Genomic DNA, 22675 nt, shown 5'->3' with positions numbered 1-22675 from the left:
CAACTTGACACTTACTTTTTACCTTTGGTACTAGAGTCAGTGCGTGCTGTAGACGAAAGAAATATCGAGTCACTAGCTAAGGTACAAGTTAACAGTTATTCTCAACTAGCTAACGGTTAGTTGTATTTGTATTTCGCCAGATATTTTGTTTTATTTTATTTTAGATATTGTATTGCGTGAAAATAGCTGCGTGACGATGGCAGGATCTGAGGTAAGGACTAGTTTAGTTTTGTTGGACTGTTTGTCCTGTTCTTAATCTTACATTACCTAGTTAGTTAACTATGCTAGCTACCTATCTTATATATCTTGGATTTCAATCTTTGTTACTTCAATTTATTCTGCACAGCAAAACAAATTGTGGGGCGGCAGATTCGTTGGGAATACAGACCCTATAATGGAGTCGTTCAACGCGTCGATTGCATACGACCAACGAATGTGGGATGCCGACATCAGGGGAAGCAAAGCCTATGTCAGGGCACTGCAGAAAGCAAATCTGGTCACTCAGCACGAAATGAATCAGATTCACGTCGGCCTAGACAAGGTTAGCCAACTATAATTTGATGATTTCTACTATTAAACCAAAGACTTAAAACATTTCTGGTCCAAAGAGAATACTAGAAGTGTGTGTGTGTGTGGGGTGGGGTGGGGTGGGAATAATCATATATTCTATGATTTTCATTTTAACTGATACCTGAAACGATTTGTCTGTGCTGTAGTCTATTTGACCTTTCTCAATACCACAGACCAAAAGTGTGTCCTGACATTTTCATATATATATATATATATATATATATATATATATATATATATATATATATATATATATATATATATATACACACACACACACACATCAAAGGTTGTCGCTGTGTCATAGGATGCAACTGTTAACAGACATCCATTGTGCTCCACATTCTGGCAAAATATGACTCCCTTTAACAAGCGCCATTAGACTGTAGTGTTGTCATTGTGACCCATAAAAACTGAGGCTTTCTTTTACTTATCTTTGTTATTTTGAGGTAGCCAGGCTTGATATTTGTAAGACTATTGTGTAATAGTCTTTTGAAAGGTATTAATCCACTGTGTTAAATTAGATTCATGGAGAATGGTCCAGTGGTAAATTCCAGATCAAGCCAGGAGATGAAGACATTCACACAGCCAATGAGCGTAGACTAAAGGTGAGGGTCTTTGTACTGTATATATTGTCAATGCTTTCACCACAGCATTTTTAGATTAAACCATAATAACAGGCAAATACATAACTTAACAAGGTTGTATGCTTCCTTGTTAAAGGTGACCAGAGGTTGTAGGCATTTGTAAATGATAATGAAGAAGGCAGGAAGTTAATAGTGAAGCATTTTGAAATGCAGACCTGAGCCAAAAGATGTACTTTTATGACACAGGAACAAATTATAGGCAAAGTTGACTCCATAATTTCTTTGCTAGGAACTAATTGGAGAAGCCGCTGGTAAGCTTCATACAGGCAGGAGCAGGAATGATCAGGTGGGTCTCCATTCAATCAGATCTAAGATTCAGTTTCTATTCATTTTTACTGTAAACTAGTTTGTGCATGTTTTTATAGTACACTTTTATGCACCTCATTCATAGGTTGTCACAGATATGAGGCTCTGGTTACAGGATGCTATTGCCACTCTGAAGGGAAATACCATAGACCTTATAAACACTATGGTGGAAAGGGCAGCAATGTAAGAATAAGCATATTATACAGACCCAGAATAAAATCCACAGAAGTTGTATAACACATGGTTGGTCTGCCACCATTTCTCACTGTCTGCCTCTCTTTGCCTCTTAGAGAGATTGACATCCTTTTTCCTGGATACACTCACATGCAGAGAGCACAGCCAATCAGGTGGAGCCACTGGATTCTCAGGTATGCCTTAAAAAACTTTAGGGAAAAAAATGGTCTCACCAGCAAAACACTAATGTAGAATCTGCCTGAGGTTATTGGCTTATTGTTTGTATTGCTACTATTTATTGCAGTCATGCTGTGGCTCTGAGCAGAGATGTGGAGCATGTGGAGGAAATTAGGAGGCGTGTCAGTGTTCTGCCTCTGGGAAGGTTACTGCTAATTTTGATTGCGTGTATATAGAGGATAATTTATAGATATTTATTTCATCAGAATCATTTGCATTTTTGGTGTTATTTTACAGTGGAGCTATTGCTGGGAATCCTTTCAGCATTGATCGGGAACTTCTTCGGAAAGGTTAGTTTCTTAATGTGCTAGGTTTGCCCTATTTGCACATGTTCAGTCTCTCTACATCCATTTCTGTGTTATGTTGAGTGTGATTGAGATGTTTTTTTGTTTCCTGTGCTTGTTTCTTGTTTCAAATTCTGCTCCTTATTTAAATATATATTATTTTTTAGTATTATGTATACATTCTGCATAATAGTAGAAAATTGTATTTGTAAATATACTATTTATCTGCATTGTTTCAATCTCTCTACAGAGCTAGACTTTAATGAGATCAGCATCAACAGTATGGATGCTACCGGGCAGAGAGATTTTGTTGGTATGTTTGTCATCTAGTTCGATCTAACATTTCAAAACAGCGTTCAGTACAAAATTATTTTTTGTTTAATTTTTGAATGTTTAATTCAGAAGGGGTGTGTGTGTGTGTGTGTGTGTGTGTGTGTGTGTGTGTGTGTGTGTGTGTGTGTGTGTGTGTGTGTGTGTGTGTGTGTGTGTGTGTGTGTTTGTGTGTTTTGGAGTAGCTGAGTTCCTGTTTTGGGGTTCAATGTGTCTCATGCACCTTAGTAAGATGGCAGAAGATTTGATCCTGTACAGCACCAAGGAGTTTTCTTTTGTCTCTCTGTCTGATGCATACAGGTAAATTCATCTGTACTTCAAAACAATCTATTCTGATGCACTAGTACACTAATGAATACTTCCAACAACTGTTTTTAGTAGCGATCATTATTGCATATAATGCATGTCCACATTTTATACTATATAATATAATGCCCATAAATACACATTTATACATTTTAATGGCATATAATGAACTTTAATAATGTTCTCTGTTGTGCATGTTTTGTATCTCACATGATTAACACCTGATTACAGCAAAAACATAGCTTGTAATGTATTGTGTTAACCTTTAGGCTTCAGAATGCTGTTGTCTTGGCTGTGTGTTGGTACTTGTTTAGATCATGTGCTGGGCAACTAGACCTCTCCTTGTGTGTTTTGCGGGCAGCACCGGGAGCAGCCTGATGCCACAGAAGAAGAATGCAGATAGCCTGGAGCTCATCCGCAGCAAAGCTGGACGAGTGTTTGGCAGAGTAAGACACAACACAAGGTTGAAAATCATAAACGGCCAGTCTTTGCAGGACTGTTTTTATTTCATAGGGACAATTGACAGTTGAACCTATCCCAGAATTAGCTAAATACTGAGTTGCTTGTGCCTTTCAACATGCATTTTCAAAGTTATACATTTTAGTATTATTCTTGAACAATAAATAAAACTGAACTTGAACTTGCTAATTAAATTTAACAACATAATTCTTTGGTTCAGTGTGCAGGTTTTTTGATGACACTGAAGGGCTTACCCAGCACATACAACAAAGATTTACAGGTAGGTACACTGACATAATTAAGGGAACTTGTAAATATGTGGTAGAGTTCAGTGCCTCCTCTGATAGTTTGTGTATCTGTTTTGTAGGAGGATAAAGAAGCTATGTTTGATACCTATGATACATTACATGCTGTACTGCAAGTAGCTACAGGTGTTATGTCTACACTCAAGGTAAGATTCTAATGCAAACCAGTGAATTTGACAGGTGACAGTTTAATCATCTATGCACTACTTTTAATGAATTTGTCCAATTTTAATCAGGAGTGTAAAGAAAATTATTAGAATGTACATTATCAAAACACTTAAACCCCAAAACATTGCGCTTTTTATCTGCTTTTGAAAGTAACACATTTTTGTTATGAAAGTATCAGAAGCAAATAATTAATTATGTGTAGAAAGTGCTTGATTTTTGATAAAGTTTAAAGAACGTACTTGGCAAAATACTAAGTATACTAAATATTTTTGTAATATAAACCATTAACAGTAACATGTATTCCATAGGTGTAAACCATATACAGTAATATATTGTTCATGGTAAATCATTGTACAAGAAAGAAACAAGAAATGAGGCCTAGAGGAAAAAAACAACAACAAAAAACCCCAAAACAAACAGAAAGCATATGTGACAGACAATAAACAAATTTGTTTTGGTCATACATTTAAAAATCTTCACCATTTGTACCTGCACAAATTCTTTTCTACATGTAGACAGTTTTCAGTACCATACTGTTCTTAAAATGTAAAATGGTTATTTTCAGTTCAGTTGCAAATATGCATTTTTAATTAGAATGATTGGAGTGCAAATTTGTTATCTGCACACACTTGCACAAGATTTGCAATAGACTCTCTCAAGAAATTAGTTTCCTATGTAAGCAATTACAGTGCATGTACTGTTTTGCAGACTAGAATTTGTACATGTTTATAAAAATCTGTGATCCAATGCAGGTAAATCAAAAAAACATGAAGGCAGCTCTCAGCCCAGACATGCTGGCCACTGATCTGGCCTATTACCTAGTTAGAAAAGGAGTGAGTAAACCACCTTTTCACATTTAGTCGCACTATTGTGAGACTGTAATAGTGAACTATTTAGTCTTATTTGGTTATGCATTTGCTGCAGATGCCCTTTAGGGAAGCTCATAGTTGCTCAGGAAAAGCTGTATATCATGCTGAGTCTAAAGGCATCCCACTGAGCCAACTTACTGTTGAGGACCTCCATACTTTCAGGTCAGCATGCGCATACACACACACACTCTCTCTCTCTCACACACACACTCACAGATTGGTGTTTTGTTTTGTTTTTGTTTTTTTAATGAAGTGCAGCTAATTTTTGCAGGTAAATGTCATAATGTTTGTATGTGTCTTCTGGCTATTTTTGTCCAGTCCCCTGTTTGATAGTGACGTGTCCTCAGTGTGGGACTACACAAGCAGTGTGGAGCAGTACAGCGCACAAGGTGGCACTGCAAGGAGCAGTGTTGCATCACAGATAGAACACATGAGAGCCTGGCTGAAGGAACATAGAGGATAACTTGTCTTTTTCATATACATTACAGTGGTACTGCGGAGTACATAGGGCTGCAAGATATGAACAGTAGAGATGGTGGGATGTGATTATGCATATTTACATATATTGTGATATTATGCGTTGCATTACAATAGAAATTTAAGAATAATTTACCAAACTTTTGTGTGCTTGTTAGATTGTGAATGCTATGATTACGGCTTACAGCACACAATGAAAAAAAATGAACTAATTTGCATTTTTCAGCATCTTATAGCCATCTGTGATGTCAGCATTGCAAAGGCTGATAATTGCAGCTCTATACATTATAGCAAAATGCTTAGAATAGATACAACTTGATAGACATTATACATGACAGTTATCTCATGTCAAAATTCTAAACACAAACCAGTTAACAATTTTTACCTGTTTACCCAGACACACTGAAAAGCAGCAATCCTAATGTAATCTGCTCCATATTAAACTTTACACCAAGATAATTTCAAATAAAATAAATTCAAATACTGGAATTTAAAAATTGTGCTTTGACTAAAATCTGTTCTTTTAAAATATAATTATGGTCATTTGTATTAGGAGAACATTTTGGTTTAATGTAAAAAATTAAGCAAAGTTGCAATACTGTAGACACTTGGGACTACAGTATTATATTGTTTATAAAAGGCTATAGGGAATTCTTTAATGAAATATTTACTTTTACAGTGTGCTGAGGTGCTTTCAAATATAGTACTGTATCATCTAAGGTGGACTGTAGCTACATACATTGCCTTTGTTTGGAAAATGACCAATTTGTAAATTTAATACACTATGTGGCTGTGCATTTTATCAGCCCAAATACAAAGAGGAGACACAGCAGCAGAGTGACTAGACTTAAAAACACATATGTACCTGCCATTGATTTGTACACAATACGCCCATTAAGATTCTGCACTGGACGGAAAGTGTCAGTCATGGGTTTCCCAGTAGAGAACAACATCTGTTGGGTTAATTGCACCATCTATAGAACAAAAAAGAGACAACAGGAAGTGAAATCCACATGACAAACTTAGAAATACTAAGATTATTCACAAAAGGTTTTTCATAAGATGTAACGTTTCTCAGATAGAAAACAGTATGAAGTGTTGTGGAGTGAGGCCTAAATGTCAGCTTATTATCAAATAATATTTTTTTTTATACTGGATAAGTCCATATTAGAGGGAAAGTCAGCTGATACATGCGATTATGAGGTCACAGTAGCACCATATGCGATCATAAACATAAAAATGCCTACGGACTCAGAATTATGTGGTGGCAAATGAGGTAGGTTTTGAGCACAGCAATTTAGTTTCTTCTCTCAGACTGGAATTATGTGGGGAGAAATGTTTGAGGATTAGAAATCACAAAGCAAAAACTTTTGTTTAATGTATGATGAAATCACAACACTTAAACAACTCCATGTAAAGGGGATTTAAGTAAATACTCTGGAATCTTAGACTTAAAATACAAAGTGCAAAAAAACATCTCCTCTACCTGTTGGTAGCCTATAGGGAGAGACTGATGGAAGATGGTCCATATGATGTTCTCAAAGCAGCCTGGTGTGGTTAGTGAGCCTAAGTAACGGTAGTAACTGGACAGTTTCTCCACTGAGGTCAAGATGTCAGTCAGCCGGAATTCTGGAATTACACTGATGTTCCCTTTTGGATAAAATGATCACATAAAATGATGTGCAGCAGTGTAATTCTTACTTGTGAGACATAGTTGGAACATTTACTTCTCAATAGTCGTGTGTGTGTGTGTGTGTGTGTGTGTGTGTGTGTGTACTTAAGAAATTTGAAAAGTAATTATTTAAAATGAACATATTTGGCAGGATCTACAGGAGCTCACCAAAACACTGAACCTTTTCCAACACCTTGATCACTTTAGTGAATTGCTTGTTTTCCTCTGGAGAAATCTGAATGGAAGAACAAGGACATCAAAACTTGTATCTCTAGTAAAGTGTCATCAGTTTAAAAAAATGCTATATGTATATGCAAAGTGAAGTAAATCTCTACAGCAAGAGTCTTTGTCTATATTTTGGTAGATTACATAAAGATATGTCCAAGGTATAAAGCTTCATCACAGTCAGGTGTCCAAAACTTGTTACCTCAAATAGAAAGGCAAGAACAGCTACACCTGTTGAGTCATTCATAGCTTCATTTAGGCTGTTGTAATTCTGTTTTATGTGAAGAATATGGAGCTTTGAGAAGAGAAACAGCAAAAATATTAATAAATCAATAAATGCATGTCCTCTAAAATATGTGACTGTAATTTGAAAGCCCACCTCCATGGGGTACTGCTCTCCATCCACAGTATGTTCTGAGCCTGGCTTAGCATCCAATCCCCAGTGCAGATGAAACTGAACAGCCTTGTAGGTGTCAGGCAAACCTCCACCACGGATCCGCACAGAGGAAGGGAGAGTAAAGACCGCTGGCAGCATGTTACAAAAAGTGCAGTGGACAGTAGTAATGTGAATTACACAGTAATGTGAATGCAAGCCTAACATTTGTTTTTCCATATTTATACTGAATTTCTCCTGATGCTAGGCACAACTAAATGAAAACTGTCTATATATTGCTTTATGTGGATCATATAGCTCAAACCAAAAAATCTGATAAGACAGTTTGCAACAATATGGGTAAATATGGAGATAAGAACAGAACTGAATTGAACTGAGGAAATTTGAACAAATTAAATATATTGCACACTCACCCGCATATCCAATGTTTTGAACAGTGACATTGAGGACATCTGAGTAGCCTTCAAAGATGACTGGGGTTAGACTCAGATTAAGCTGTGCCTTGCGAGTGACAATGTTAATGGGTGATTGGCTTTGCCCGCCACACACTGGAAACTCCCTGTACCACTGACTAGGCTCTGAAACACCATCAAAATAATAAAGCATGTTCCAATGAAGACCATACACATTTCAGCTGTTTCCATGGACAAAATAGGATGTAATGTATTACTAAGAAGCTTACCTCTGCATTTATAATCACATGAGTACTGACTCTGGTAGCACCACTGAGCTGGAACAAAGAACATGATGACTTGGGAAACATTGCAAAAAAGGATGCACCTGAATGAGTTCTCTCTTCCTCTCTCTCCCTCTCTCTCTCTTAAAAACAGAAGTGGTCATTTATTGAACTTTACACTGTGTTAAGATACACAAGCTACATCCTGATCGTCAATGAGACTACAAACAGCTGAAACTCACTTCTAAATGAAGGTATATATATATATATGTATATATATATATAAAATATATATATATATATATATATATATATATATATATATATATATAAATATATATATATATATATATAAATATATAAATATATATATATATATATATATATATATATAAATATATATATATATATATATATATATATATAAAAAGGCTGCATTCATAGTTTATATATATATATATATATATATATATATATATATATATATATATATATATATATATATATATATATATATATATAACTATGAATGCAGCCTTTTTTTAGATTGGGAGGTGAGGTAATAATACCTTATGTACAAGTGCATAGTACAAAACAGAACATACAGTTCAAAAACAATTATCTGGCACAATAGAACAGCTGAATTGTAATATAATTAGAACTAGAGTGAAAGAAAATGACTAGAGTAAATAATGGCTATCAGGTGAAAACAGGTTACTGAGGGTATTCACAAAAACCCAAAGGTCTTCATGTCTTATGTCTCAGAGTGGAGTCATTTATGGAGGATATTTTCGTACTAAAATAAAAAAATCTATACCCACTCAGATTTTTCAAGAATATGTAACAGTATAAATCTAGAACTGCAAAGAGTTGAATTTGTTAGTAATTTGGCAGTATTTCTATTTGCAAAAATGTAATGCAAATCTGTAACTGCAATATCCAACCACATTATATTTTTAATTCTTAATATTTTAATGTTTAATTTATATTAATTAACCTTCTAAATACATACGACGGTTTTGTTTTTGCAAACAAAAGAACGCGAAAGTGGCATTCAGAAAGCATTTCACAAGCATTTATTTTGCACTATTATACTATTCACACAACCCATGATTCACCTATCCAAAATAGGTGACAAGTTGTAAGTTATTAGAAAAGAGTTGTTTAATCATTTCTAACAGTCTTACCAGAGCAAAGATATAAACCGTGCAGAAGAGTGTGGAGGAAGAGTGTGGACCTCATGACTGCAGCACCTACAAAGGTTTCTCTGCCATGGAGGGCAGAAGTGTAACTATAAGGACACTAGAATAGGGTGGAGAGAAGGGGGTGGGGGGTAGAATGAGAGTAAAAGAGAGAGAGATTTTACAGTTATTTTACAAACATCTGCTCTTGCATAATATGCCGTAGGACACCTTGAATGTTATAGTATTTCAGGCAGGTTTGAACCAAAATGCTGCACTTCTAAGTGTTAAAAGGAAATAGTGAGGGGCAGCAATAAAAAAGGGGGTCTGTTAACCCTTTGAATTATTTACATTATTTGAATGGCTCTTAAAATGTGAAGTGATCGTCATGTGAGTTATGTTAATGATAACAATATGTCTCATACATATTAAAATGTCATAACTTTATTTGAACAAGGAGTATAAATATAAATGTTATTGATGGAAAGAGTACATGAACTCTCATACTTATGCGTAACTTCCATCATGGGCAATAACCTCCAACAATTAAACACATACACGTTACAGATCAAGACAAATCATATGAATCTCTTTCATGGGCTTTATTTTGAAAGTAGCTTGGATCAGAAGTCAGTATTGTTTGAAATGCCATGACTTATCAAATGACATGCTACCTAACTACATCCACCAAGAAACCTGGATGTTCTGGTACCTGGAAAAATGTGTACAAATGTCTAAGTGTTGTTGACCATGTAAATTCTAATTACATAATATCAAATCATAATAGGAAATATAATCTATAATCCAAAGTGCTACAGTATAGATAAAACACCACAAATCAAGCTGCAAAAAGTCATACAGGGTAGGGTGGGCTAGAGTGTGCCAAAGTCCTTTGTAACATGTAGACAAATGCTTATGCAGATGTTGGGTGAATATGAAGGGATGCTGTAGGCCCTACAGTGTAGGGTCACTGGCAGAAGCTCATCTGCATAATGCTAATATAAAACCTTCATTATACTCATTTAAATATCTGAGAAACTGGAGTGTCAAATATTGATACATATTTGAGACTATTCTCTTTTTTTCTTTCTGTCTCTTACACTGTGCACAGACATACTTTCCTTTATCACCCCAAATAATTTAACTGCAAAATGAACTGCTAATCTCTGCTCCACTCATTCAAAAAAAAAATTTCTTGAGAGAGAGAGAGAGAGAGAGAGAGAGAGAGAAAGAAAGAAAGAAAGAGAGAGAGAGGACAACTAGAGAGTTACAAACAACATTCCCTGTCCTAACACTTCTACAAGCCCATTTTTCTCCAACCAATGACTTCTCTGCAAACAGGTACACCACACCCATATTAGGTGTGTGCGAGAGAGCAAGAAGGTAGTGAGGGTGGGGACAATAAGTATGCTGGTGAATGTCACATTGAGAGAGTTCAGAAGAATTCCATTTTATAGAAATATAAATTTTAAAAAAAACTGTTTCACAGAAACAGAGAAATACTTGATTTCTTAAAGTTAGTAAAAAAGAAAAAGGAGACAGAAACAAGCAAAAACAGGAGCAGCAAATTGAAAGTAGGCAAAGAGAGTGTGTGACGGAGGTAGGTACAGATAAGGAGTGGAGCATGGACGGGTGGCTTAGTGAGGTACAGAGGCGGCCGGCCCTGTTCGTGCTGTGCAGCTCTCTAGGCTTCAGGCTGCTCCACCGGCTTTTGCAGAATCTGCCCAGACCTGCTGTTGTGGACTCGCCATGGAAGAACTGGAAATGGCAGAACCTTTCAGTGTCACTGGTCCACTCCTTGCTAACTGGCACGTGGGCCATCCTCTGGTAAGTGATATTCTGTTAAATACAATGATCAGTGGCACTTTATTGATACAGTTAATCCGAAGATTGGTCTGAGGGCAATATATAAAGGTATAATACCCTAATCCTGCCAATATTTATCTTTGTTTGTTATGACACATCATCAGTGACTTGATTATAGCAAACAACTTGTCTATATGACCCACTGCAAAAAAGATATCGAAAAGCTATACTAACACTAATTTGCAGATATTGTTCCATAGATTAACAATCGTTTATCCTGAACAAGTGGGAAAAGGGGAGACACAGTGAATACTCAGTCATGCTGGATCTATGTTTAATTATCTGTGCCTTGATCTGTGCCTTGATCTTGATCTGTGCAGTTGAATATCCAATACAAAACTTGTCAGGTCTGTGAGATCTGTGAGAAAAAATGTCTAAAAGAAAAAAAACTGCTGTGTTTACTCAGAAAACACAGCAACTGCCACAATAATGATTTTGCCAGGTTTCTCGCTAAATTGTTTCTATTCCAAGGTGTTTTCTATATAGCTTAGATTTTACCTTGCTGTCTTCCTTGAACATATTTAGGTTTTCCAAAAATGTCAAGATTATCTTGCCCTTTAACCATCAATTAATGAACGAATAGTAATTATGCTTATCATTACTTGAAACCCCTGTCTCCCTCTTGGTCACAGTATGTTTCAGTATCCAGTGATTATGCTTGACCTCAACTCCTTCTACACCCCATGGTCATATCTGCTCATCATTATATCAACAGGTCAGTCACCTCCTCTCTGTCTCAGATTTAGCCCTCGTCCATATCCTCCTTTCACTCAAATTATCTGAACACTCATCTCTTATACATGATACATGTGGTGCTGTACTATTAGGCTTCCAACACCCTCATGGGAAAAGCACTTCAGTCATGCAACATATTTGTGTATTAATAATAGTTTTATATTTCAAGATTGTGATCATATGATCCAATTTAGATTAAGACTATGCAGTTCTATTATCTTGTATTGAGTTGCAGGTAGGAGTGGTGGTCAAGAGCTTGATATGTATGTGCTTAGTGTTACTAAGACTGTAACAGACATAGTTAGGAATAGTTAGACAATACTTAACCTCACAGATTAAGTAGATAATCCAAAATAGCACGTTTCATAATATTATAATCCATTTCTTTTTTTTAAAATAGTTATTTACTTAATAATAATTTGTCACATTCTTGAGTCTGTATGTGTGTACCACCATAAGTGTTGGAATTATTAACTAACCATTATTGTCTGAGAGCTATAAAGGGGACCAGAACTAGACCTCTGACAAAATACAGATACAACAAAATATACATGCTTGTTAACTGAAAAATTGGGCCATGAAAAAATTATTTAAAAATTTTTACTTCAAATGAATGAATCATTAAATATTATAAAGGGAACAACAAAAACATACTATTTGCATTGTTGAAGACAAATGTGAATCTCGTTAGATTAGCTACACAATAGTCATCTATGGCAACTATATCAAACAATGCCAGAGAACTGCCTAACCTGCTTAGTCTCTTGGGATTCAGCTTTTACAATACTGGGGGAGAGTCCCCCTCTAATATCTTATACTTCACAAACATTTTAGAAGTTACCCACCAAAGGATCAGGTGCTCATCATTACGTTTGTTTTATACCAGTTGCCAATCATATCAGTTTGGTAATGAAAGAACTGTACAATAAATTACTCAGCTCAGATGAGTTAGGAGCTGGAATATAATAAAAAAAAATATATTTATTTGTGGATTCAATTGACTGGGAATCCCTGACAACTGGACTGGAAACCACTTTCTTTCTTAATATCAATGTTCTTATGAAATAAAGTTTGCAAAAAAGATCATGTATGAAAATAATTTGTACTATGTAATATTTTGCCACATGTGTAGGTACTTTGTGCTATCCATTCTTTTTTCAGTCAAGCTATCAAAACCTACCACCAGCTGTTTCTTTTGTGTTGTGCCCTCGTGCTACATTATAATGTCATGGCATACAGTTTATAAAATTCTAAAGAAACCACCTAGAACTCTTCCCTACTCCCTTTACCTCCATTCCACCTCAGTTCAATGAGCCACAAGCACACACAAAGGTTCACTTCTAAATAAAATTGTTGGGAACAACTAAGAATGATCAGAAAATACTGACATCCTCTAAATTTTCATTAACAGGGTATTTCATTCAGGATGCTGGTGACATCATCCTCAGTGGGTATGCAAGAGAATCATGGGAGTTTCTGCTTCATCATATGTTGGTAAATCAAGGGGCATTCAGTGTAATCTGCCAGAATAAAATGGCACACTTTTAATGTGAGAAATATATTATAATGTTTTTAATTGATTCATAGGGGCCTGACAGTCGATCTACATGCTCTAACTAATCTCCCAAGACTCCTATATCAGCGATTCAATGTTCAGAATGTTGTGGTTCAGGTTTTATTGGAACTGGGTTCATGCAAAAATTCAGACAGTTGGATAGAGCATGAAGACTGGGTTGAGAATCACTGCCATATGGTAATCTGTTAATGCTTTTAATTAACTATGGCACACTATGCTGATGTGGTGATAAGCAATAATGGCAAATTTCCAGATTGGTAAATCAATCCCTGTGCAAAGAGTTGGTACTACACAGGTTGGGAACTAGTTTGCTTTAAATATAAAAATTTGGATAAATCCGGTATGTTTACATCATAGAATAATATGATTAATGTGTGCTATTCCTAAATTAAATGAAATTTAAAAAGTTAAAAAATAAAACATTTATTGTTATTTTAAAGTTTGTGGATGAAGTTTCCCAGGCAATTAAAAAAAGGCAAGAAAACAGAGCATTACTCCTAAATGTGTCTACCCATGTACAGTATCCACAAGTTCCTTAAGCCCTCGTGTTAAAGCTGTAAAGTGACATTCCTTCAAATCTTTTCTTTTCAGGTGATACCACCTTTCCTGTATGTTGTTCTCACGAGTCACTATGTGGGAGGGGCTGTGGTAGCTCTCTTTGTTGAAGTAAACAACATATTTCTTCATTTACGACAAAAGCTCAAATTGGCTGGGGTAGCAAAAGATTCGCTCATCTATTCTACGAACAAGTTACTAAATTTCACAACATATGTCAGCTTTCGTCTTGGAGCCCAATTTTACATCACCTGGTATATTGTCTATAACTACTCTTGGCTGGTCCATGCCTTTTATTTTCTAGTATCTATAATGTTAATGAACATCATGATCCTCATATATTTTTACCGTCTTCTGCGAGCTGATTTCTTCAAACAGTGCAACCATCAAAATGGCATCCAGAAGTTTGCACAGGACTAGCAACCCACAAGGGAATATGGCTTTTAGTCAGCAGTGACATCACATCCACATTCTTATCTGAAGGAGGTTGCCACAGTACTCTCGCACGTGACCCATTCATGAACGTCTGCATTATAAAACACCAAACTGTAACACAAAATACCATTGAGAAAATCAGTGGTCATTTTCCTACATATCATGATACAACCTTTTGAGATATGTGAGAACATGAAATTGACTGTGTACTATACATTATAGTGCTCTTCAGTAGAAAGTTATTTTTATTTGTAAATTTAATTAAATACTTAAGTTTGGTATTTCAAATAGCAAATGTGCTTCATTAGGAACTGTAATTGATATATAGTCTGCTTTCACTGGACAAGTGATTTTGCTTTCTGCAAAAACAGTTTTGCACACAGAGAAATTCTAAAAGCATTTGAATTCAGTCACATTTAGATTTTTCCCCAGTGTTACACTCCTGGAGTGCTGCAGTGTGCTGCTGGTCCAGTTCGGGATTTGGGACTGTCTGTGCACCTCATTGCTGGCCCCTCCCGTTGTTGAGTGATTGCTGTGGCTTATATGAGGACCCTGCTGGAAGAAGACAGTGGCTTGTCCAAGCTCATTTTTGAATTGGGTGTTCTGCTGTATGTCTTGTGAGTTTGTAATCTTTGCTGTGCTTACCTTGTCTTGTGATATCCCTAGTTAGTGTATGTGTAGGTCTGTATGTTAGCATTCCCTGTGTTGTTTATGATTATGATCCGTTATAGAGGAAAGGGTTTTGTGTATGTTTATATGTATAGTTACTGATTGTAGGGAGTGCTGCCTGTTTATTGTCAGGGAGTTGGTGTAAGATTATATTTTATTTTTGCCCTATGAAGTGGTTAGTGGTGGTGTTTCTTTTGGTAGTACGAGTTTTATAGTGGCAATTAGCCACTCCTGAAGTTATTCAGTGTTTGTTTGTGTGTGTGTGTGTGTGTGTGTGTGTGTGTGTGTGTATATATATATATATATATATATATATATATATATTCACCATTTAAATACAAAATCTCACCTCCTCTACCAGTTCAGTCCAGTGATTAATCATTCCACCTACCATCAGTCTTTTCAGTGCAGTTGCGACCTCACCGCGTTGGAACAACAGTATGCTCATACAGCATTACATATAGTATGGAAAAGCATTACCAAGGAAAGTGGATCCCCTCTATGTTGGCAGATACGTGCTACACACTGGAGAATCTTGTACATATTTTAAGTGTAATTTATGAATATATAAGAACACTATGAAAAGCTATACGGGATTGAAAAGAAAAACATCCAAATTCAGTGTAAAAAGTACTACAAGGTCCATGTACTTTAGCTTGGGAAGCAACAAGTCTTGCCCAGTTTTTTTTAGTCAGGCTTCAATGACATTCGTTTATGGCATTGTCTAAATGTGGTACGTTTTAGACAAGATCCCACTGAGTGGTATTCAAATCTTTGGATGGATTTTGGATGAATTAAATATTACATGCTTTTTGTTGTCCCATTACTTGTGGTCAAACAGTAACGTAAAGCACGTCTGTGCATGAGAAAGGCAATGCATAACATCTTCATAGGCTATGACAGTAATTTCACTCAACTTCACTTTTTCACTTATGAAAAATGTCCTATCCTAAGATACAAAACAACAATGACTAGAATCCATTTACTTTACCTTTTGGGAGATTTTGTATATGCTAATTATGCTATATTTAGAGAAGCTCTGCAATTAAGGTCTTAAAATATTAGGTCTTCAATACGAGATTGTTCCCAAGCCTATTACTGTAACTTTGCAAATCTATTTAAAATTTGATTCACAAAAGATACCCAGAGGAAACAACCACCACTCATGTTTTTACAAACATTTATTCTTCTGTACATATCACCAACAGCAATTTAGATTATTCCAATCTGTAAATAAACAAAGAAAAAAAAAAAACATGCCTGATGAATCACTCAATACATGGGTTATTGCATTAAAATTGTGATAAGAGGCAGCAGCATCAGTGGTTCCTTTGAATGCATCACATTCATTCAGTTAGAAACAATGACATCATATGCTTAAATCACTTACGACTATGTAGTTAGTACCTTTTTTTTTTGGTAGTATTCACAGCCTAACCAAACATGCCACCATCGTCAGCCATGAACAGAAGCCAGTTCTCCCCCCCCAAACAATTAACTACCTTTAAAATAGAGTTACATTATAATAATATACTGTACCACTTACTTTGTTGGCAACATCCAGCGCATCATAATCTGGTGCAAGACGAACATATGCCTTCTTCTCACCATCAGGCCTAAGCAGCACAAATACGTTTACATTACCATCAGTGCTGTTACCAAAGGTATTAGGAAACATACTGTCAAGATTCCCTGTGAATCAGTGGTTCCTTTGAAAACATCAGATATCAGAGCTTTCAAATATGTTGCATCATTACACAGAAGTATGTAGAAAGACATGAAAATGTTGAGAGAGTACCTGATCAGTGTGTTTACTTTGGCCACGTCAATGTCATACAGTTTCTTGACTGCATGTTTAATCTGGTGCTTGTTGGCTTTGACATCAACAATGAACACAAGGGTGTTATTGTCCTCAATCTTTTTCATGGCTGACTCAGTGGTCAGAGGAAACTTGATGATGGCATAGTGATCCAACCTGCAGGAACATGTGGGTGGCAATATGAGGACATGCAGCTAGAAATTAAGTTGTGCAAACTTCTCATTAGGGTAGCTCTTCAGATGCATCAGTACCAAAAATACTAATCACAAGATATCATGCTTTGATCGCAATTTCCCCATCATGTGCATCCATGCCTGTGAAAATTCAAAAAAATGTATGGACATTTCTTCTACATTTCAAATATTCTACAGTGCTACCCAACCACTGTTGAACCCACTTGTTCCTGCGTGGTGCACTCTTCCTGGGGTACTTAGGCTGCCTCCTCAGCCGCAGAGTCTTGGGCCTGCGGAAGGTAGGGGTGGTCCTGACCTTCTTTTTCCTTTGGCTGTGAACACCTTTTAACACAGCCTTCTTGGCCTTCAGGGCCTTAGACTTGGCCTCAGTCTTGGCTGGGACAGCTGGGAAAAGAAAATGAAGTTGTAAAAAGTCACAATGAAAAAAAAAAAGCATATACACCCCTGATATCCTACGACCTCCAGGTAAAACGCTGGCTACGCAGCTAAAACATTTACCAAACTAGCTAGCTAGTAGCTAGACTGGCTGCCGCTTCTCACCGGTGTATTGATTGTAAAATCATCTTTGGGTCTGAGAAAGGCACATAAGTGTAACTACTATTTTATTATTATTATTATTATTAATAATAATAATAACAATGCTTGCTAGCAAGGCACTGCATAGGTAGCAAAAACAAATGGTACTTTTTTTTAAAGACAATCTCACTCAGTGTGGGATTCTGGATTTGGAATGCTTAAATTACTACATTTTTCGTCATCCTGTTACTTGTGGTCAAACAGTACTGTAAAGCATGCTTTTGCGCGAGAAAAGCAATGCGTAATACATTATATTTTTATAGGCTACTAGAGGACAGTCACTCAAATATGATGACGAGAAATACCCTATCCCTGGGGTGATAATCTCTACTGCCTTCTAGTACTTAATGCAATCACACCACCAAAATAATGCTCGCTAGATAGCCAATAATTCATTTGCCAACGAGCACTGCCTAGGTAGCAAAACGATTTGAATACTAGATCCTGGAGGTTTGTTAATACAAATAAACATCTGCTATAACATATCCAAATGTTAGTGTAGCATTGGTGTGTTAGATTTTAGGTTTTAGTGGATACCAACGCACTGATGGCATCAACGTTAACTTTTCATTCACGTGCAATTTTAGCATAGCATTCATCTTGTCATGGGTTAATCGTATCTTGTCATAGGTTAATCGTATAAAGAAGCAAACAAAACCATATTAAACAGCTATATAACAGTGACCTCATGTTTGCACAGAAAAAGCGAATGATTCTCGTAGAACTACAACACATCCACCGTTATCCTAGCAGCAAGCTAGGTACTTATGAGATCTTGGCAGCGTTAGCTATCTAGCTAGCGCGAGTCCTGTAATGTGAACGTTTCATCACGACAGTTAAACCCATTAAGAGCGACAATACAGCATTCTGGACGACCATGAAAAAATAAAATATTCAAGTATAACTGTTCAACTAACTTCGACAATAATTACTATCAGCCACTCTTTAGTATTACACATATTTTGTAGGGTAATATAGCACAAGAAGCAAACCTTCCTTCTTCGGTTTCGGGGCCATGTTGCGAAAGGAAGAACAGAAGGGTTTCCTCTTCTATTTTGCACGGGTTATGCAGTACGTTCTTGTCGCGAGAAACAGTTGTGCTTTATGGTTCTTGTAGTCCAATATGGAGAATGGTAAATACAATTTGTAACCACAAGGAGGCATGGCTTAGTGGGAGAGTGTGCACAATTCGCACTGTTCCAGTTGTGTTCCTGTGCGTTTCAGGGAAATTCACTTGATCTCTTGATAAAATACATCCAAAGTCATCACTAAAAGAAGAATTAGCCTGTTTTGATGTTGCTTCAGCAGTAAAACGGCAAAGCTACGATGGGCCGTTCCTGACAGAAGGATTCCTGCTGAATGTAGTAAATTGCTGTGGGTCGAAGAGATTGGCTTACTAAGTTTTTTTTTTTTGCATTCCAGTCTACTTGGTATGTATTTTACGTATCACCCTTTTTTATAATTTGTAATTGTCGCATGTTTAACGACTTTTTTTAACAAGCAAAGATTCAACTAATATTGTGGTTTTATAGCCTCCATTTACAGATAATTGTGAAATAACCTACTTGTTTGATTAGAACAAGTTCATAACGACACTGAAATGACCAAAACCCCGATCTGTTAAACATTATGAATAGGACACCGTTGCTTGTAATATGTAAGTAAGCAAGACAGTAGTGTATTTTTACAAGCTATATGTTAATGCTTCCCTGAAATGCTCTTAAGTTTCCCTAATTAGATGTATGTTGGCTTGTGTATTTCTGTCCATTTTACTTTTTCACAAGCACCCTAATTATGAGTGCCTTACACCCTGTACCAGAAGACAGGATCATCTGTGAGATCCCATTGGTAACTTTCACTTTATTTTTCACTCTCATGCTTTTGTTGCATCTGATCGGCAGTGTATACACTTTGAAACTGACATAACATCACCTTGAATATGATGTGCTTTTATTGGACACCCATACCTAATCCTTGACTGCAAAACATATTGTCAGTTTCTTAAACTTAAGAAAATCAGAGTACATCTTAAAACCCAATAACTGATATTATTTTGTTTCATTCTTGTCTGGATAAGCCTCTATTCTGTCTTTCCTTGATATGATGTTCAGTACTACACAAAGGAAGCTGCACTGCATACCAAAAATGGTTTCCATGTCACTGTCCAAAATGCATGTTACAGTCAGAAGTCACACACAGTGGGGTAAGCCATTCGCTGGATGTACAGATATGTAGAAGTGTGTAGAATGAAGACATTAGAAGAAACAAGTCTTGACTTATTTGTTATTATGTCAACAGATTCAATGTAGCCAAGGTCATAGTTGTGGGTGATGTTGCAGTGGGGAAAACATGTTTAATCAATAGGTGCGTGTGGTGCAAAATGTTTTTGCATGTTATATGGCTAAGAATATAAAGGAGAATACAGACAAAATTACCACTGTTTTTTGTATATGTTAAAATGGCCTCGTACATTACATAAAAGTAAAACTTATGAGAGACATTGGAAAAGTATAGCTTTTTTCATTTAGAATTGTTGTTTGCTTTAAGGTTTTGTAAAGATACTTTTACTAAGAGCTACAAGGCCACTATTGGAGTGGACTTTGAGATGGAGAGGTTTGAAGTTCTAGGAGTGCCCTTCAGTTTGCAGTTGTGAGTCATGATTATTTAGAAAAAGTATATACATAACAGAAATGCATATTAAAACTATAATACATTACAACTGAATTCCGAATAAAAAACAATGATATATGTAATATACTAATATAAGAAATAAAACAAATAATGTGTATATTAAAAGCTTCCCCTATAGTTCTTTCATCTAAGTCAATGTAAGTTTAAATAAATGTTTGGTCCAAATGTAGGTGGGACACAGCAGGTCAGGAGAGGTTTAAATGCATTGCTTCCACCTACTACAGAGGAGCCCACGGTAATGAGATTTATATGGTGCTGTGTAAGTCGTGTTGGTTGTGTATGATTTGTTTGTATTAAAAACATGCTTGTTTTTTACACCCTTCTTCTGCATTCCAGCCATCATAGTGGTGTTTGATCTAAGCAACTATTATTCTTTAGACAATGCCAGGTAAAGCATACAGACACCTTACATGTTCGTGCTTACTGTGTTAAAGCCACTAGTATGTTACAAATGATGCAGTGTCTGACTTCATTCAACAACTGTAGGCAGGTTTGTTGATCTTGCTTATTGGGTAACTGCAGGCAGTGGCTAGAAGATGCCATGATAGACAATGACCCTTCCAGTGTACTGCTCTTTCTTGTGGGAACAAAAAAGGACCTGAGTGTAAGATTATTTTGAAGCTAAATACAATTTCAAATGAATAAACCCCACATTATTGAGTGGTGAAGTTATGTTAGCTGTTTCTGTCAGCATCCAGATCTGTTAGCCCAAATGGAGCAGGAAGCCATCAAGTTGTCAGAGGAGATAAGGGCTGAGTATTGGGCTGTGTCTGCTTTGTCAGGTAGGGTTGTTCTCTACAGGATATTTTGTTTGAAATTGAAATATGTTCAAATTCTTATAACCTTAATACATTTGATAACTAGTTGGAAGTACTGTCACAGAAATGGTAAAATAAGTGATTCCGTTTGTTTTTCCCGATGTAGGAGAGAGCGTGAGAGAGCTCTTTATGCGGGTTGCATCACTTACATTTGAGGCTTCAGTATTAGCTGAACTGGAGGGGAACATTACTAGGAAAATGGGTGACATTGTTAGTAAGTGTCCTTTTAATAATTACATTTGCAGATTTATAAGATCAGCCTGTGGGCATCAGTTTAAATAAAAACTTTTTGTGACATGAAGATTCTTATTGTCAGTACATTGTGGAAGGAGTTAAAAGACTGGAATATTCTACTGGAAGCATAACATTGTTTGAATTAGCCATGTATGTTCATTTCTGCCAATGACTCAACCACAGTGTATGGTTTTATTTAGATCCCCACTTCATGCCTTAGTGAGCACATTGTCTGAGTAAAGCTAAAAGCAGCCTTGTGAAAAGGTGGACTGGCTTTGGTATCTTTATCTCCATATGACAAATAAAACTGCACATGGACTATCTTTCTTATAGTTCATTGATTATAGCAACAAATTCTATCAACTTCCTTCCTTGCAGAAATCACCGGTGATGACAGTGATTTCAAAACATTAAAGGAGAAGAAACGCAGATGCTGTAATTAGATGAGTTTAGGAGCATGAGCGATGGTGTGATGGATGTCTGAGGACAAGAACAGAGCCACTGATCAGCATGGTGGCACTACAGAGCACAGAGTGGTATATCAGGCTCTGGACTGCTCAGCCTGGGGACATGCATTATGGTAAAAAAAAACCAAAAAAAAAACATACTGAAAACTTCACGTCTTATGTGACTTTGATCACAGAACAATATAAAGTACAGTAATTGTACATTGTATATATTCATGTGCAATTTATAGAATGACCTATAACTAAATGTAGTTTTTGTTAGTTCTAGAGATAACTTCTATTGCAGAATGAACAAATGGTTTCTGTAACCATGTTTTTGAAACTGAGTGGTGGTGACCCTTGACTTGACTTTCTCCCAATTTAGGGGTTACAGCCCTTAGTGCTCTGATTACCATGGTAACCACAGTTGCCTTCAGCCCTTGGTATTTCCTGAGCTTTTCGTGTTTCTTTTTCCTGATGATCGCCACATCAGTTATAGTAATGTAAACTGGTTTATTAGAACTGATCTAAATAAAATCTGCTGGCAGTTTTCATAGCGAATGCAATACTTCATCCTTTAGAACACTGTGGTTCATATAATTTTCCTTATGACCTCCAGGCGTTTTTTAGGGGAGTATCGTTAAGTGAACTCTTTGTTCTTTTCACTGTGTCATGTGTTTCTTCAGCTAATATCATACTTACACCAACACTCATGACTAGAATCTTTTGAATGTGCCAGAATACTGGATTCCCATAGCAAAATAGAATGAAAACTGTTTCC

The 22675-nt window shown here is 36.3% G+C and overlaps 5 protein-coding genes and 2 non-coding genes across 13 annotated transcripts; 3 read left to right on the top strand and 4 right to left on the bottom strand.

Moving 5' to 3' along the window:
• Positions 1-8: 8 nt before the first annotated feature.
• Positions 9-5634, top strand: asl (argininosuccinate lyase). 2 transcript variants are annotated; one of them, XM_081719351.1, is made up of 16 exons: positions 11-211; positions 347-541; positions 1095-1178; positions 1447-1503; positions 1609-1706; positions 1814-1891; positions 2002-2079; positions 2172-2224; positions 2469-2531; positions 2734-2848; positions 3216-3300; positions 3534-3593; positions 3681-3764; positions 4539-4619; positions 4711-4817; positions 4974-5634. In XM_081719351.1, exons 1-16 carry the CDS (start codon positions 197-199, stop codon positions 5116-5118), a joined length of 1398 nt encoding a protein of 465 aa, XP_081575477.1. In that variant the 5' UTR covers positions 11-196; the 3' UTR covers positions 5119-5634. The 2 variants fall into 2 exon arrangements, with proteins under 2 accessions (XP_081575478.1, XP_081575477.1); XM_081719352.1 differs by lacking the exon at positions 1095-1178 and having other exon boundaries at positions 9-211.
• Positions 5635-5778: 144 nt separating this feature from the next.
• ca4c (carbonic anhydrase IV c) lies at positions 5779-9377 on the bottom strand. Of its 2 annotated transcripts, none has more exons than XM_027005760.3 (8): positions 9287-9377; positions 8106-8153; positions 7837-8001; positions 7409-7554; positions 7232-7324; positions 6973-7039; positions 6619-6782; positions 5779-6106 (listed from the first exon to the last, which is right to left on the bottom strand). In XM_027005760.3, exons 1-8 carry the CDS (start codon positions 9339-9341, stop codon positions 5915-5917), a joined length of 930 nt encoding a protein of 309 aa, XP_026861561.1. In that variant the 5' UTR covers positions 9342-9377; the 3' UTR covers positions 5779-5914. The 2 variants fall into 2 exon arrangements, with proteins under 2 accessions (XP_026861561.1, XP_081575481.1); XM_081719355.1 differs by having other exon boundaries at positions 7232-7300.
• A 1285-nt stretch (positions 9378-10662) lies between these two features.
• On the top strand, positions 10663-15439 carry tlcd1 (TLC domain containing 1). 2 transcript variants are annotated; one of them, XM_027003337.3, is made up of 4 exons: positions 10663-11107; positions 11779-11861; positions 13293-13375; positions 14049-15439. In XM_027003337.3, exons 1-4 carry the CDS (start codon positions 10905-10907, stop codon positions 14430-14432), a joined length of 753 nt encoding a protein of 250 aa, XP_026859138.2. In that variant the 5' UTR covers positions 10663-10904; the 3' UTR covers positions 14433-15439. The 2 variants fall into 2 exon arrangements, with proteins under 2 accessions (XP_026859138.2, XP_081574812.1); XM_081718686.1 differs by having other exon boundaries at positions 13293-13332; positions 14049-14165.
• An 840-nt stretch (positions 15440-16279) lies between these two features.
• Positions 16280-18792, bottom strand: rpl23a (ribosomal protein L23a). The gene is made up of 5 exons (XM_027006659.3): positions 18698-18792; positions 17333-17513; positions 16915-17091; positions 16663-16732; positions 16280-16343 (listed from the first exon to the last, which is right to left on the bottom strand). Exons 1-5 carry the CDS (start codon positions 18720-18722, stop codon positions 16329-16331), a joined length of 468 nt encoding a protein of 155 aa, XP_026862460.1. The 5' UTR covers positions 18723-18792; the 3' UTR covers positions 16280-16328.
• On the bottom strand, positions 16811-16875 carry LOC113575369 (small nucleolar RNA SNORD42). The gene has a single exon (XR_003410407.1). It is a non-coding gene; the product is annotated as a small nucleolar RNA SNORD42 (small nucleolar RNA).
• On the bottom strand, positions 17174-17244 carry LOC113575375 (small nucleolar RNA Z17). Its single transcript, XR_003410409.1, has one exon. It is a non-coding gene; the product is annotated as a small nucleolar RNA Z17 (small nucleolar RNA).
• On the top strand, positions 18786-22448 carry rab34b (RAB34, member RAS oncogene family b). Of its 4 annotated transcripts, none has more exons than XM_027005454.3 (12): positions 18787-19135; positions 19238-19362; positions 19490-19553; positions 19817-19908; positions 20004-20069; positions 20253-20354; positions 20567-20631; positions 20733-20784; positions 20919-21000; positions 21088-21178; positions 21321-21428; positions 21827-22448. In XM_027005454.3, the coding sequence occupies exons 3-12, from the start codon at positions 19500-19502 to the stop codon at positions 21889-21891; spliced, it is 777 nt and encodes a 258-aa protein (XP_026861255.2). In that variant the 5' UTR covers positions 18787-19135; positions 19238-19362; positions 19490-19499; the 3' UTR covers positions 21892-22448. The 4 variants fall into 4 exon arrangements, with proteins under 4 accessions (XP_081574810.1, XP_081574811.1, XP_026861255.2 ...); XM_081718683.1 differs by having other exon boundaries at positions 18788-19135; positions 19283-19362; XM_081718684.1 differs by having other exon boundaries at positions 18786-19135; positions 19283-19553.
• Positions 22449-22675: the final 227 nt, after the last annotated feature.

This window comes from Electrophorus electricus, chromosome 8, assembly GCF_041902795.1.
Source record: "Electrophorus electricus isolate QZ-2024a chromosome 8, ASM4190279v1, whole genome shotgun sequence".
Classification (NCBI taxonomy): Eukaryota; Metazoa; Chordata; class Actinopteri; order Gymnotiformes; family Gymnotidae; genus Electrophorus; species Electrophorus electricus.
This window is presented reverse-complemented; position numbering and strand designations above follow the sequence as displayed.

Coding starts and splice junctions, on each gene's coding strand:
- rab34b (XM_081718684.1), top strand. CDS start 19,500: ATGAGTGCCTTACACCCTGTACCAGAAGACAGGATCATCTGTGAGATC. Junction 19,554..19,816: donor TCATCTGTGAGATCCCATTG/GTAACTTTCACT, acceptor TATGATGTTCAG/TACTACACAAAGGAAGCTGC. Junction 20,355..20,566: donor GTGCCCTTCAGTTTGCAGTT/GTGAGTCATGAT, acceptor GTCCAAATGTAG/GTGGGACACAGCAGGTCAGG.
- rpl23a (XM_027006659.3), bottom strand. CDS start 18,722: ATGGCCCCGAAACCGAAGAAGGAAG. Junction 17,514..18,697: donor CCCGAAACCGAAGAAGGAAG/GTTTGCTTCTTG, acceptor TTCTTTTCCCAG/CTGTCCCAGCCAAGACTGAG. Junction 16,733..16,914: donor AAAGTAAACACACTGATCAG/GTACTCTCTCAA, acceptor TGTGCTGCTTAG/GCCTGATGGTGAGAAGAAGG.
- tlcd1 (XM_027003337.3), top strand. CDS start 10,905: ATGGACGGGTGGCTTAGTGAGGTACAGAGGCGGCCGGCCCTGTTCGTG. Junction 11,108..11,778: donor GGCACGTGGGCCATCCTCTG/GTAAGTGATATT, acceptor TCTTGGTCACAG/TATGTTTCAGTATCCAGTGA. Junction 11,862..13,292: donor GCTCATCATTATATCAACAG/GTCAGTCACCTC, acceptor TTTCATTAACAG/GGTATTTCATTCAGGATGCT.
- ca4c (XM_027005760.3), bottom strand. CDS start 9,341: ATGAGGTCCACACTCTTCCTCCACACTCTTCTGCACGGTTTATATCTT. Junction 7,555..7,836: donor TCAAAACATTGGATATGCGG/GTGAGTGTGCAA, acceptor ACATGCTGCCAG/CGGTCTTTACTCTCCCTTCC. Junction 6,107..6,618: donor TCCCTATAGGCTACCAACAG/GTAGAGGAGATG, acceptor TTTGTTCTATAG/ATGGTGCAATTAACCCAACA.
- asl (XM_081719351.1), top strand. Junction 542..1,094: donor TTCACGTCGGCCTAGACAAG/GTTAGCCAACTA, acceptor GTGTTAAATTAG/ATTCATGGAGAATGGTCCAG. Junction 1,179..1,446: donor CCAATGAGCGTAGACTAAAG/GTGAGGGTCTTT, acceptor TTTCTTTGCTAG/GAACTAATTGGAGAAGCCGC.